The following is a 15,934-nucleotide window of genomic DNA, read 5'->3' as shown; positions in this document are numbered from 1 at the left end:
TAGGGAATTATATGGGTGTACCAGTATGCCAATGTGAATTGGTGAATTTAGTCACTAACCTGTTAGTGACAAATTTTAAAGTAAAGAGAGAGCATAACCACTGAGGTCCTGGTTAGAAGAGCCTCAGTGAGACAGTTAGGCATCGCACAGGGAACACATATAGGCCACAAACTTATGAGCACTGGGGTCCTGGCTAGCAGGGTCCCAGTGACACATAACAAACATACTGACAACATAGGGTTTTCACTATGAGCACTGGGCCCTGGCTAGCAGGATCACAGTGAGACAGTGAAAACACCCTGACATATACTCACAAACAGGCCAAAAGTGGGGGTAACAAGGCTAGAAAGAGGCTACTTTCTCACACGCAGGGGCCACTCAATCACATCTATCTTCAGGATACTAAGTTGCCCTTCTAGAGTGTTGAAAGACCTGGATATTTGCTGCCTCACACCATATAAAACTTTCAAGCATTCACCACGCCGCACAACTTTCATCACATCCCATTCCAAGGCTCTCACCCATGCACTACCCCAGTTTGCAGCAAAGAAGTGATCAAGGGATTTATTCACTGTGCCTGCAAACACCCGGTCTGACAGATCCTCTACATGCAGTACTCCAAAACCCCCGACCCGACACACAGTGCATCGAATATCCAGATCTAGTATCATAGAGACAAACCCTCACAATCACCCAGTCATCCACTTGAAACAAGAACAATTTAGAACACACCCCAGCCACAGGCAGCAAGCTCAAACAACTACCGTCACAACCGGTAAGGCCAACATAGAGGTCCCACCACCCCAATCCCCCCTCAGAGGCCACAACCTCAGTAGCATTAAATATATTAAGCAGAGGGCCTAGCATCCCTGCAGGAAGGTGTGGCCAGAGGTTCTCAATCATCCTAACCCGACCACAGCCCCCCCACCAAAGCCTCCAGTCTGAATTTGTTGTTGTCAACCTCCATTAGATGGACAATACTGTTGTAAGGTCGCAACAGCAGTTGTACCCCTCCTGCCCCCATTGTCACATCTCACACAATGTTTGCAGGAGCAGTCCCCTGCCCAGTGTCTACCATTCTAGGCAGCAGCACTGTAAAACAAAGGGAAGAAGGGAATTAGAGGAAAGAGTCATCAGAGTACAGGCGTATAACACTTGGAAAGCATCTCAGTTCCATCCTGCACACTGAGTCACTCCTGCTCCTGGTCCATGGCTATCGCTGAGGTAGGCCCAGAGTTGCCCTATCCTAAATGTAGTTACCAATCACTGATGGCGACCTAGGTGTACTTGGCTTCTAATCCTCATACCTGATGGCACAACTTCAGTGGGTGGGTACTACCCAAAGACAATGCCAAAGCCTGACACCTTTATAAAGCACTGGGACTAAAATCACTGGCAGATGTTCTGTTTTGGGTGCTCTGCCTCCTCCTTCCCTGCCCTGCTACAAGTAGCCAAACACTATTGAACTAAATACCACCATAAACTGGTCATTTTTAGGCCTAGACCCCTTAATTACTCATTCAGTGTCTCCCTGGATTTCGAGAATTAGCAAGGAGGATTATTCTTTTACTGTTGGCTATTGCACGAATAACATTGGTGGGCTGTCTCTATTACTCAGGGATACTACAGAACATTGATAGCCTTAGACAGGAACGTGATATTCCGTTAGGGAAGTTTCTTGAGTATTCACTCAAATGAACCTGTTACAGATGAGCTGCTGCACCTGCTGTTCATTCTGGAAGGGGTTTTGAAACTGATCATGTCTTTGTACCACACAACAAGACGAGCTGTTAAGGTGACTTAAAGGAACAGATAAGTGGTGGTATTTACATCTTGTGACAGCATTTGTACAGCAATTGTGGCTCTTGAGGTGTATCTCATGGCCAAAGTTTCAGGAAATGCACATTTAAAGGTGCATCAGTTTACCTTTTGCATCCGATCTGACACCTACCAGTACTTTAGGTGTAACACTAGTTAGGCTGCATTTTCTTTTTTTTTACTGTATGGTCATGCACACATAATATATATGTACAGCGTCACTACACTGTTCTCTTCTGCGCTGACTGGAAAGTGCAACTTATGTACTTCCAAAACATTCTTCCTAGGCTTGATACTGCAACCTAAAGCCTAGAAGTCTAATTTTGAATGTGTTATTGTGGCATTGATATGCATAGCTCTGAGCCTCTATCGTTTATTTCAGTTTGTGAACGCCATAACACCTTGCTATGACATCACAACAGAGATAAAAACTGGGTATCAACTGTTGTGATGTCATAAAGGTCTTCCAGGCCTGGTGCTAGGGCTGTCTGAGAGCCTGTCAGCACAGCTGTGCTTGTCTGTTTGGACTGAAAGCAGAAAGCACAGCTGCAGGAGGTGAAGGAAAGCAGGGAAGGTAGTAGGTTTTGGTTAAGGATAGAAGGTAATGTATTAATTTTTCACCTTTGTGTTGAGGAGGCGAGGCCATTTTATGTATAGCTCTTCCATTATCCTCTGCCCTTGCGCAGTAGTTAAAGGCAGGGACAGGCAGATGATTTTGGCCATACATAACCTAAAATTATAGATGGGTAAAAAGTGAATTACAGAGATGTTTTCACCAGATTTCTGAGTGGCGTCATAGACAACTTGAGCGTCACTCTCGTTGTCTATTTGACATCACTCAGAACCCGTTAGTGTAAATCATCCCCGTAATTCACTGTTACCCAGCTGTAATTCTATATATTATAAGCTAAGCAGCAAATTGTGATGGGTTGGCAATCCTCTCGCATGGGGTTGGATCTTGTAAGATGAACAAAAGCTGTACATGAAGCTCGCCGGTCCTCAGGAGAGGCTGGTGGAGGCCAGGAGATCACAAATTAGGACACGTTATTAGACTTGACCTGTGAGAGCACAATATGTGCCACCCTGAACTGTTCTTTATAATGTGTCTTGTTATGATATCAAGTATTATATTGGTGAACATGTGTATTTGCTCATCCTCTGGGAGTTGTTTATACCACTAACGTTCAGCCACAGGGACATTGCCACTAGTGTGTTGTAACCTCCTGAAGTTGTATGGCTTTGTTCTCATGATAGATTGTAGATACATAGATTATTCTACTATTCTACATTTGAATGTGAGATTGCAATGCACTTAGTACATGTCTTTCCACAGTTTGAAATCCAAAAACACAATAAAGACTCTCTTAAAAAAACTTGTTCAATCAGCTATTTTCCCTTTTTGTTGTAGGTATGATCCATGCAAAGGAATGGAAAGTCTGGAGGACACTTGGGTATCTCAAGCAAATGCATTGCAGAGGAAAGGACGAGCAGGGCGAGTGGCCTCAGGTGTGTGTATTCATCTGTTCACTAGCCACCACTACAACAACCAGCTGCTTGAACAGCAGATCCCTGAAATCCAAAGAGTGCCGCTGGAGCAACTCTGTCTCAGGTACTGTATGAAAATACTTATCAAAGTGCGTCCACAAAAATATGCTCTGAAGTTTGAAAGTAAGCAAACTTCTCTTCCTGTTGGTGAGTACTATTGTTGCAACACTTGAGATGACTGTTGAAAGTCGGTAAATCCCCAACAAAGCATAAAGAGAAATAATGTTTTTAATGTTTGGCAGTCAACTGTTAGCTAGTTATGTAAATACTTTGGAAACATACCCTGTAAATCAGTGATTCCTAACTTTTGATTTCTGTGGACCCCCACTTTATCAATACTGGAACCCGGGGACCCCCACTGAATCATTTTCAGAATCCGAGGCCCTCCCTCCCCCATAGAGCCATTTCTGAAAGCTGGGTACCTAATCTGTTAATATTATTTGATTTTCTAAGCAGTCGCGGACCCCCTGACGAGGCTTCGCGGACCCCCTGACGAGGCTTCGCGGACCCCAGGGGTCCCCAGACCACAGGTTGGGAACCACTGCTGGAAATAGTTTCAGAATGGTGTGTTTGACGTTTCCATAGATTAATGAAAAAGTGCCCTTTACAGATGTTGTTCATTTGGATAGTAAAAAAAAAAAAAGAGTAAACATATTTGACATTGTTTCAAAAGAGAAAGCAAGTATCTTGTTTTTTTCCAGAATTAAAATTTTGGATATGTTCTCTGAGGACCGCCTGGAATCTGTTATATCAGAACTGATTGAGCCACCAAGTTTACAAGCCCTTCAGGCTTCTAAAACGCGACTACAGGATCTGGGAGCCCTGACCCCTGATGAAAAACTGACCCCTTTGGGCTACCATCTGGCTTCACTGCCTGTCGATGTTAGGATTGGGAAACTCATGCTATTTGGTACCATTTTCCGCTGCCTGGATCCTTCTCTGACTATTGCAGCAAGTCTGGCTTTTAAGTCCCCATTTGTAAGTATTCTGTATTAAACTGTGATTAAGAAGCTATTAAATGCCTTGTTTCTAAAGTGTGCCTGTTTAAAATCACCCATTGTTTGGTCCATGAAAAACAAGAAGCCATGTGCACCACAAGAACTAAGCATTTGCCAATTTGGCAATGGTATAAAATATACCTCACCATTGAAAAGAAGTTGTCACAAAAGTTAACTTGTGATACAAATAAAAAATCAATGATAGATCTATAAATGTCTACTATACATGTAATCTAAGTCTATTATCTGGAGAAAGAAGCAGGGATTGAGAAATGATTACCACCAGTAGAAAGAAGGCATTGGGGTGATAAGGGAGAAAAGAGATCTATCAGACATATTCTTTGAACCCAATTTTGCCCAAGCAAGAAGGCTGAAGATTGGACTGAAGTAAACACACTATTCTCTGTTGTTAGCTTTTATAGCACAACAAGCTACATTCAATGTCAAAGACTGTGCATGAGATATGATTTGCCTGAAACACCCTATGTCTCAGAAGGAAAATGCTTGAAATCCAATTGAGGAAAGTGACAATATAGAAGAAAATGGACAATGGTATGTGATTTGTATGTTATCTTCCATTTTAACACAACTAATAATCAGAATCTAGAATGTATTTGAGCTGGCATGTCTTTTATTTAATTGACAAAATTGCCATACTGTTTACATTCCAGTTTTCTTGATATGTTCATGGTTGTGGTTTCTCACTCTGGTGAGTCCAAGTTGCCAAAGAGTACACCACCTAGGCCTTTGAACATGGTTGGCATCAATTTTCGGTCAGAAAAGAATAATTTGTTTTTATGTCCCACAATGTTCATCATGCTTAATGCTTTTTTAATCAAATAACAGGCTGGACTTCTGTTTTCTGGACTAGAATGTGATGTACCTATTGGTTGAGTGTGTTATTTTCATTTTAGGTGTGTCCCTGGGACAAAAAAGAAGAAGCTAACAGCAAAAAACTGGAATTTGCTGTAGCAAACAGTGATCATCTGGCTCTCTTACAGGCGTATAAGGTGAGGAGAATCTCTGTGTGTGCATTAAGATACATTTGTCATTGGTTAGACATCAACTAAGAATTTGCGCATTACATGAGATTGTTATCCATGCTTTTCTCTTAACTATGTGCACACAGGGTTGGATTTCAGCGAGCAAAGAAAGTCAACGTGCTGGTTTTTCCTACTGCAGACAAAACTTTTTGTCCGGAAGAGTCCTACAGGTAAGGCTTTAGCAATTGAGCTTGAATGGAAGGTTTTCTGTTAGAATGGAGAAATTGAGTTGCTTTGTTCATATGACACTCAGTAACATGACAGTTCAATGTCAGAGGGATTTCCACCTTATCCGCAGTCTTTTGGGACACTGTATTTTCTATGATTGCTATGTAATTGGTATTGCATGGTCTCTTATTCTGTTTCATTGATTTACCATGTATGGACATGTGGTATATAGCCTTAGTTGCTCAATTCTGAAGTGGCTTGCTTCACAGGTTTCACCTGTACACCACATACCAAGATCTGTTAAATTCAACCCTGACTCAACTGAAAAGCTGCAATATACACTGCAAAGTATATGCAGCCAGAAATATTATGAGGCCTGTTTCTACATTTTCTGTGCTTGTCATTGGTGTTTTTCAAGAGTGAGCAATTGCTTTTGCAAAGGGACAGCTATGCTTTGTTCGTGTCACTATTGAAAAGAACATAGCTTTGGAACATGTATTTTACTGTAAATAATTCACTTCTATTAATTTAAATAAACCATATTTGTCTTTGCTTTTCAAATGTTTGATGTGTGACTAGCAGTGAGGTCAGAAGTCCCTGCTACAGTGGCCAGGTGGCATCTTGGTCCTTTTTTCATTCATATTGACGTGGTATGTTTCCCTGTTTAGGGGACTAATGTCATGAACCACTGAAAGGTGCTCTACTTGATTTTGAACCTTACTCACCAACAGAGAGCTAGACTGTCCACCACTAAGCATACATCAAATATAATACTCCTCCTTTCTTGGTTGACTACTGGCCCCAAGAACAGGGCATGCCACAGCTAGTAGTTGGAGCAGCAGAATTAGTAGTTTTGGTGTATTAGGCTTTTTACCTGCCCTGGGGGGCCTGCTGGACCGCTCTTGCTGGATAATTCTTTGTAATTGGTCATGACTAAGCACCCTGTATGTAGTCCGTGAGAGTAGTGCTTGGATACGGGATGAGGTAACCATATTTGGGTTCTTCCACTGTGTACCATCTGGCATGCACCTTACGGTGTGCGATGCTCCCCTTGAATCGTTGTTGCCATAGAGCTATTTCACACCTGAAGGTAAACTATGTTTAAATAATTATGTCCATCAAACGTTAAGTGCAAACTTTGAATTGGAGTAGCCAGTTGACTCGTGCCTAACTCTTACTGTTTTTGAACAGGAGCAGACAACCATGACATATTAAAAAATTCACCTTTTAACTTAGAAGTACTCTGTACACCTGTGTAGGGAAAGGCTGAGACCAGCAGGTGGAAATTCCATCTCTTTTTCTGGAAGGCTAAGAATAATACATCAGGGCTCAGGAAAAGATTTTGATGCTGCTGCATTCTGATCAAAGCGATAGACCAACCGGTTTGTAGAAAATCCACCTGTTTCCGCCCAAAGACCAGTCCAGCTAACCAGGGCATTGCATTGAGGTGCTATACAAGCCAAACGCAGAAGAGGCTAGTGGTCTGTGTCTTCTGCCGCCCTGCCACACTCTTAGCACTGAACTGGAAAAGTGAGAAGGAGAGAAAGATGCCATTTTAGCTGACCGCAGTCAGATTATAGCCTGTAGAGTTCTTCCTCCTGCCCCAACACAGCCCAGAACTGTGCTTCTCCACTCGAAAAACAAGATCTAGAGTTCAATCATCATTAGTGCCAGCACTGACATGAGGCCCGTGTGGTGGCCTTGAGTTACCTAGATCAAAATGTGATCAGTATTGTTGCATCAGTGTGAGGCCCATTGTGTTTCCCCACATCTACACATAACAGCCAACATCAAGACCAATGAGTTCCAGCATCAGCTAATATACCTGAGCCACACATGTAGTGCCTTGCTCCATTTCCCAGCACCGGTGAGTCCAGACTACCACCATGCACTGTAGATTAGAAGAATGAGAATGAAGCAACATTTCCACTTCTGTGTGCAGAAGTGTCTTGTGAACTGCCCAAATGGTAACTAAGTGTAATACTGAATTGGGCCAGAGCTCTGCTTTCAACAACACAGAAGACTACTGTGCACAGATCACACCTACTAAGAACCAAGCAATGTATTCATGATGCTTACATCTGTTGGCTCTTGACCATCTGTTAGATATGGACTATAACCTACATTGATAACTACACTATAGTCTTACTTAGTTTCTTGAGAAAAAAAAACACTGCCTTATCATGTCTTCTGCCAAAAATAGTCTTACGTCCTAAATCAGAGGCTCTTAGCAATTCAGTGATCCTGAGGTATTATTTGTATTATGTGGTCCCATGACAACAGCAGCACTTGTTACAAGGATTACATATTTTCCCTGGAGCTTCAAAGGACCTGGAGACTTGACTGGCACTTACTCTTCCTGCTTCCCCTTGCGCGTCCCAGTCAGATATCACAGGATAAACACAGGATCTGAAGGATAAATTTACCAGCAGTTTCCATGGTTACAAGACCTGTGATGCACTTGCTGTATCCTCTGAACGGAGCTGTATATTTCCTATGCACAGACCTGTTTGGGACTTCAGATGAACCACTCATCTCTGTACCTAATTATAAGGAGGTAATCTTGGCTGGTTGCATAATAGGCATGGAGTGGCCATTGTCTTCATTATAAGTCCTTGAAGATCCATACACTCTGTGACAAATCGGCCCCACATCAATTTGAAGATCCATAGGTCTTGATGTATTTTGGCCCAGTTTCCATTCCCAATGTCTGTTAATAATTTTCTTTAGTTTGTTCAAGATGGGTGGAAGAGAGGTTACAAATACTATTCTATCTGTTCTCTCTTTTACATTGTGGACAAGAAGTGCTTTTAAGTTCTAGTTAGGGATTGTCTTCCTGATGATGGTTAACTTGACTGAAGCCATTACTAGAGAGATAGGAGCCTGATATTGCAATTACGAATCTCCAAGGAGAGCCTGTACTTCTCTCAGGGTAGCTTCCTGGGGTATTTGTGCAAAGGGACTCTACACCCAGTGTCAGTAGTAAGTCCTTGTCTAGGTCAAATATATATCATTCAGCATGATAAGAACCTCTTTCGTGTTTTTTATATATAAGGTCACCTTCTTGACTTCTGGTCTCAGAATATGGTCACTAAAGTGTGATCATGGTGCTAAAAGAGATCCAGTACCGGAGGGAGTAAAATATGTTTTATGGTTTTTTTGTTGTTTATTTTGGTAATATGTCAAAATATGGGATATTCTGATTTTCTGCAATTAGAAGCCACAGTAAACAAGTTCTAAATTTCAAATGTTACTTTGTTAGTTGGTTCTTTAGAAAAAAAAATTGGTCCCCACTAATCAGGCCCAGTGGGGGGTGCTACAGGACGAGATATGGATTCTGAGAAAAAGGCTCCTCTTAGCCTTTGCGGTTTATATTAACTGAACTAAACATTCTAATGCACCTTCTTGTTCTCCGTCTCCAAACTTTTCCCGAGTGTGTCCTCTGAATGACATGGGCAAAGTGAACACTTGGTAAACCCGCTGACTTGCTTATCATTTTAGCTAAACCCCTTCAAAATAGTTAATTCCACGTTAAATTTAAGCTTCCCTATTCTTAAACACTATTGGTTCATGCAAAGCTCTTCTGTAGAAATTGCTCCTGCAGTATTACCTAAGTCCCCAGGTTTCACACTTGACACCCCCCACATAAATTATGCAGTACGAGCCTATGGTGTGTACTGCCAGCACAATCGCCTGTAAAAGTTGAAAACCCTCAGTTCTTTTTGAAAATGTCAAAGCACTGAATCCAGCTACAGTTTTGTCCAACATTGATAATGGTGGTGTCCCTAGCACTAGTCTCATTTGCCTCTTTGAAATCTGAAACTCATTCCTCAGCTCATTTTAGATTTGTTGCAAAAAAGTCCTCCATGCCATCTCCTCCTTGTGTCCCCACATGGCTCCATCTGAAGAATCGGTCATATTGCAGGCTACACCTCCTTCAACTCCCTTTATCTCCATCCACCGAATCGACTAGCATGCCAAATGTTTTATTTATGTGGGCTCAGGCACTACTTTTCAGTACCTTACAAGCTTTCTCCCACCCTCTAAGGATTTATCACACATTTCTGGATGAAATTTAACTTGCACCTTCTTTCCTGAAATCCCTCGCTGTATCAAAGATCCACATATTCCAACTCCAAGTAACTCCAGTAATATTTGCTTGCCTGCTATTTCTCATTAGCATTCTGTATACTTCTTAAAGTTGGGCAGTGTTTTGTTCTTTGTTATGTTATCCTCTGTCTAAGTGTATTTACATAGGGGCTTATGTAGCTAGCTCTGTTATAAAGGAATATCTGTTTTTTGGCAGGGGTCCTGTTTTGGTGCCCTTCTAAGCACATGAGGAGAGGCTCTTTCTAAACTCCAAGCTAAAGGATAAACAAAAAACCGTATTCCTTTGATTCCATATTATTTCATTTCTGCAGGAAATTTCCAGTCTTAAAAGACAATTTACTGAGTTGCTGTCTGATATCGGGTTTGTAAAGGAGGGATTACGATCCAGGGACATTGAGAAGAGATGGGGACAGAGGGGAGATGGCGTGATGGATGCCACTGGAGAGGAGGTACGAAACTTTTATCAAAAGCCACAGTTTATTGCCTTGCTGTCTTTTCTACTGTAATGCTCACTTTTTAATTCAGTGATATCTTGATAAACAAAGTCATAATTTCATGCACTCCTTTTGATGTTTTTAAACTCCTGTCCTGTCTGCTGAAAGGTGGGTTTGCGATGGCAGTCACTTCTAAATAGAATTTATTTTAGAACATTTCTTAAAATGTACCCACATTTAATTAAAATGTTTAAAAGAGACAAGAACAATTATTTCACAACAGTGCACACAAAAAGGTAAACTACTTACATAACCTACTTCAAAACTGCCTAGGGTACAGGGTTAGCAACAACAAAATGACATCAGTGGTAATGAAGAGGACGGCTGGGAGGAGGCTGACCCTCCGAGGCAGGATGAGTCTCATCTTTGGAAGGGTCCTTATGATGGGATTTATGGTACTTTCTGCTCTCCTCAGAACATCCCTGGCCAGACGATCTTGACCTTTTTTGAGGCTTTGGCCGTGTCGCTATCCCACCTGAAATACAGGACTTTGCCTGTAACTAAAGTAAAAGTCTTCCTTCTCTGTCCCTCAGAATCTTAGCAGGGAAAGTGTGATAGATCTTGCAGTTCTTCACCTGATGTTTGGAGTACAAGCAGTACAAGAAGTCCTTGTGTAGATCACCCACATGGAGCCTTTTCTTTACACAGGTTTTACAAGGTCAAAAAAGGCCTTTTTTGGAAGTATCTGACAACTTCTGAAGTAGAAAGCCGGTTTTGAGAGGGGAAAACTGAGCAGAGCTCAGGCAAACTCCCTTCACACGACATACAGTAGAAAATCTGAGGGAAGGAGCCTCTCTTGGGAGTATTCTAGAGGGTGCCAACATCTGATTGGTCATAGCTTTTTCAAAAGAACATGGATAGGCTGTATGTTTAAGTTATACTAGCATTATAGCCTTTGGTTAGTCCTACATACTGCTTTCCTAAGGTACCGTGGGACTCCCACTTCGACAAAGGCGATGATTCAAGCATGTGAATCTATGAAATATACCAATACTGGATAACTGTATTTACAGGTAAGCAACTTGTTTTCTTCTTCACAAGTTCCAAAGTGCTCAAGATGGTTTAGCCTTCTTTAGACTGAAAGCCCTTAAATTTACTTTGCAAACAGGTTGTGCCAAGTTAGCATAATTTTGGAAATTGTCTCATTTGACAGCTAAATAATGCCCATCATAAAGCCGGTGCCAGGAAAAACAATTGACACAAAGTTGGTGCATGATTGTAAGGTAAATAACAGTAACACCTATTGGTATTAAATGCTGCGATAAGAAGTACATTCTGCCTAGAAGAAATAATATCCCATTTTGATCTTCTGCAGTGGAGTAATAGATGTTTTGTAATTCATTGATTTGTTAAATGAAATTCCCCATGTAAAACATGGTGTATGTCACAAAGGAGTCATCTGGAAGGTAGCCTTTTCCCAAACACTGTGAAACTCTGGCAAGTTGTCCAGAGGGTAGAGTCCAGAACGAAATGCATAGAGATGACATTGCTGTCAAGTACCTAGTTCAACTGTTTTATAGCCAACTGGCACAGAAATTCAGACTATGCCCTCAGTGCCAGTTTCTGGGGGTGAGTGCTCTGCTCTGTCAGGATACAGACATTTTTCCCTGAAAAAGGGAAAAAAATTACTTATGGTGCATCTCTAAGTACCAGTACATTGGACTCAATTGTTGCTAGAGTAGTAGAATATAGTGTCAGTGGAGATTTTGCTGTGACTAAGTTGTCTGGATAAAAGAAAGGTGTGGCGTCTCATTATGCCTTTGAACATGGGATGTTAACATCTCATTTGGAACATAGACTTGTCACAATGGCTCACATTCCAGCTAGAAGGGAAAAGTTGACATTTTAATAACGGCATGTTGCTTTATAGATTGAAATTCAACCTCAAGTATGGGATGAACTAAAGAGCCAAGTTGTAAAATGACAAGTGCAGAACTGTTTCACTTTCTGATCATATCCTTCTTGCTGTTGTCATGGCATTTTCCCATTTGTGATGCACAGGAGTAAGGAGCATGTAAAGAATTCAGAGAACGAACATGGAGGGGGTTAAACTCAACCTTAAATGGATTTGGCATGCATTTTAACAACCTTACTATGGGGATTTGTTTCCTAGAGCATGGTCATCTCCAGGATGCTCCAGGCCTGTTTGGTGATATTCTAAGGTATGAACAATAAGTGCTGGTGAAACTTGTACTCAGCCTGGTCTTGAATTCCTCTTACTTAATGGCGATGCCTGCCATGAAGTGGATGGTTTTCTGTGGTGCATATCTGAAAAACAGCAGAGGTAGAAGCCTCGGGAGCATCAGTCAGTCACCAAGTGTTCCAATATGCATTGCTCAAAAGAGGGAGCCAACCTGTTTTTGGTTTTATTCAAGAGTGGCACATCTGGAGAGGCTCTTATTTGCCTCCTACAAAAGTAAGGGAAAAAGTGAATTAGTCTGCTGTAGTTAGTGGTTCATGGGAAAGGTGCAGGGCCCCTCTACAAGGAGGGAACACTAGCACTCTGGTCTCATCAATGCAATTCAAAGTGACAGCATCTTATGAAGACAAATATTGTTTGACCTCTCTGTGATATAGATGTTCCCAACTTTTTGAGAAGGTCAGAAAGCAAGAGTGACATAGTAAAGGAGTAGAGGCAAGTGTAACCATGGCTGGAGTGGGAGCTAAAAGAATCATTCAACAATATTTTAATACCAGAGCCATATTACACTAAGCTAGCAAGTAAGTCCAGCCGTTTGATGGAAGGGGCTAAATGATTTATATTACGCTTCACTTTACCTACTCTTTCCCAATTACATTAGCTTAAAATATTCCTGTATTTTAGGTTCCAGGTTAGTACCCTTTAGGATTGTTTTCATGCAGCACCAAATAATATAAATATTTTTTTAAAGCAACTTTACTTTAGGTGTTAATAAGGGTAAAGGGCACACACCACAATATCACACTTCATTACTTTGCACAGTGTAAAATTGTTCGTGTACAAACTAACTTGAGATAGTCCACGGTAGACATTCAGAATACATTTCAGTGCAAGTTTGGGCCTTTTGGTTCTGTCTCAACTTGATTGTAATGTAGTTGTCTGTCCACTTGTCTTGCGCGTAGTCCCCCTGTGCTACATATGATAATTGGCTTTCAGCTTCCAAGAAGGACATCATCTTGTAGAGTCCTCCTGCTCTTTGTTCTCTTTCTATATAGGCGACAAATGACAGTTTTTTTGTTTTTTTGTCAGAATCTGTTCATTAAATTCTCAACAAACAATACATTTCCAATAACTTGGCATAACTTGTATAACAGTGGTGTCAGTGAATATACAAGCTTGAAACATTGTCACTGCAAAAACAGTACCCACACGAGCATGAATATAACAGACTAAACCAATGTTGGCCACAGTGACCCAAATGAGGGAAGGGATACACACCTGGGGGAAAAGATCAAGGACACCATGAAATGTACAAGCAAAGATATGAGGGGAGGCCCCAGTGGCTGCATAGGTTAAGGTGTGGGTGCCAGGGCCAGGCCTGTTTGGAGATACATCCCCTCCCCAGGAGACCAGCGATCAACAGCAGTGAGGGGTCGCATCTAGGAAAGCACCTACCCGGCCATGCCCTAACAAGGGGAACAAGCCCAACCAAAAAAAGGGGGGAAACTCTAACCAAAACAAAATGGAAGGGGGATCCTCTAGTTATGCAGCACCAATAACCATGTAAAATATCTATAAGGTAAGAGACCATCCGGGGGGCGCATGAGGGGAGAAGGGTAATTATCTGCTGCTCCAGTCCTGTGGTGGACCAGATACAGGTTTGCATGGGTCGCTGCCTCGAGTGTGACCAATCGAACCCCTGAGATTATTGTGCAGTAATTGTCAATATTTTATCAGCATTTCCTTTGTAGCATATGCAGATTGAGGACTAGGAAGCTCTCTGCCAAATAGTCTTCCAGGTCACCACTGGGATTTCTATGCCCAGCTTCCCTCTTCATCATGTCATATGAGCAGGTTTTCTAGGGGTGTGAGGGATAAAATTGAGCAAGGATATTCCTTTGCATGTGATGTTGTTGGCATACAATGATTCAGTCTGTGTTTCATCCTGTGACAATGTTCCCTGGACCGGGATCCCTCCCACCCAGTGCAGGACTTGTGTGAGCCTTCATGTATTTCACCTGGTCAATGCGAACTTCTCCATGTGATTCTCCTTTGTCCGGAGTTCACCAACTTTATAAAAGTCATTCAGGTGTAGGGGTTGTCCCTGATTCCGGGTGAGGAATTTGGGATCTTGCATACCCAGAGGGAAGTCCAGATTTTTAGCCAAGGGAATTAAGGACAAAGGGTGGGCTGGGAATGCCTGTTTATGCAGTATAGTCTGCTTGTGGATCAATAGCCTGACCATGATAGGCAGGAGGGGAAAAGGTTGTATCCAAGTATTGCTTGGTAGTCACAATAAATCTTTTAAGTGATATTGTGAAGAATGTCTGTTCTGCTTTTATCCATGGCTTACCCTCAGGGTTGTAGTTTGAGTCTAGGTAGGGCATATTTGTTGTTATGTCAGGGAAGCTAAGTTCCCCTTCAGCTGTTTGGTGCCAGAGGGTCGATTTTGCCAATTGCGGAGATTTGCCTTCCCATACTAAGTGGAAAATTCTCTTACATATTAGTGTAAGCGTAGTTTTTGGAATTGAGATGATAAGCACTTGTAATATGTAGAAGAGGTGGGCATAAAGGTAATTTTGAGGGTGTTTAATCACCCTAGCCAAGAGATTTTGAGTTTCCCCTAGCAATATACAATAGACATACCCTTTGATGGCTCCCATCTCCTCTGAAACAAGGCAGACTCAGTGCTGGAGTGTTCAAGGACAGCAGAGATACGGCCAGGTCCTTGGACTTTTCCATGGCCCCTGCCAACCCCAGTCTGCCTTTGGCTCCTTTCGTAGCCACGGAAGGGGCTTCCAGCCACATCTCTACCCACCTTGCAACCACAGACCACAAGCTTCTCAGACCCTGCATGGCTGAAGATGCGGCACCCACAGACCTTGTGGGTCAGCCAGCCAGAGGTCGGCCCAGCCCACCATCCTCAGCCTCCAAGCCCATTTAGTTAGCCCTTCAACCATCATGAGCACCCAGTGGGTGGTAGAATACGCCATTACCTGCACCAGTGGAAGTCACTAACATCAGACCACTGGGTTCTTCAGAATGTCCAATGGACTACTCTGTCCACTTCATGACCACCTCTCCACCCATGCCACCCACTTACGACAAGAAGTAGCATCTTTCTTAGCCAAGGGAGCCAAAGAGAGGGGACCAGCATCAGAAGTTGGTTGTGGTTGCCATTCCTGCTACTTCCAGGTGCCCAAGAAAAAAGGAGGTCTTTGTCGTATCATAGACCTGCACCTTCTCAATTTCTTCCTCAAAAAAGAGAAATTCAAACTTATGTCTTGTCTGCCCGGGAGACTGGATGGTAGCGTTGGACTGTCCACAGACGTTACCTGCGGTTCACAGTAGGCCATGAGCACTTCCAGTTGGAAGTTCTACCCTTTTGGCTTACCAACTCCCCTCGTGAGTTCACCAAGGTGATGGTGGTGGTTGCAGCCCATCTGCGGAGATGAGGGGTGCCAGTCTTCTCCTATCTCGATGACTGGCTGTTGAAGACGTGCTGGTCCCAGGGTGTCTGTCAGACTATGACAGACCTCCTGCACTCTCTGGGGTTCACTATCAACGTAGCAAAAGTCACACCTCACTTACACTCAGACATTCCGTATCATTAAAGCT

General features: G+C 42.5%; 1 protein-coding gene across 1 annotated transcript in view; it reads left to right on the top strand.

Moving 5' to 3' along the window:
- DHX57 (DExH-box helicase 57) overlaps positions 1-15,934 on the top strand; it is a 531,935-nt gene that overhangs the window by 416,337 nt on the left and 99,664 nt on the right. Inside the window, exons 16-20 of the mRNA XM_069235106.1 lie at positions 3,227-3,427; positions 4,065-4,341; positions 5,276-5,371; positions 5,491-5,574; positions 9,994-10,131. Coding sequence (XP_069091207.1) covers positions 3,227-3,427; positions 4,065-4,341; positions 5,276-5,371; positions 5,491-5,574; positions 9,994-10,131 — 796 coding nt within the window. The remainder of the gene's footprint in view (positions 1-3,226; positions 3,428-4,064; positions 4,342-5,275; positions 5,372-5,490; positions 5,575-9,993; positions 10,132-15,934) is intronic.

The sequence above is a fragment of the Pleurodeles waltl genome, chromosome 5 (genome assembly GCF_031143425.1).
Source record: "Pleurodeles waltl isolate 20211129_DDA chromosome 5, aPleWal1.hap1.20221129, whole genome shotgun sequence".
Classification (NCBI taxonomy): Eukaryota; Metazoa; Chordata; class Amphibia; order Caudata; family Salamandridae; genus Pleurodeles; species Pleurodeles waltl.
The sequence above is the reverse complement of the archived record's forward strand: the minus strand, read 5'-3'. Positions and strand labels throughout refer to the sequence as shown.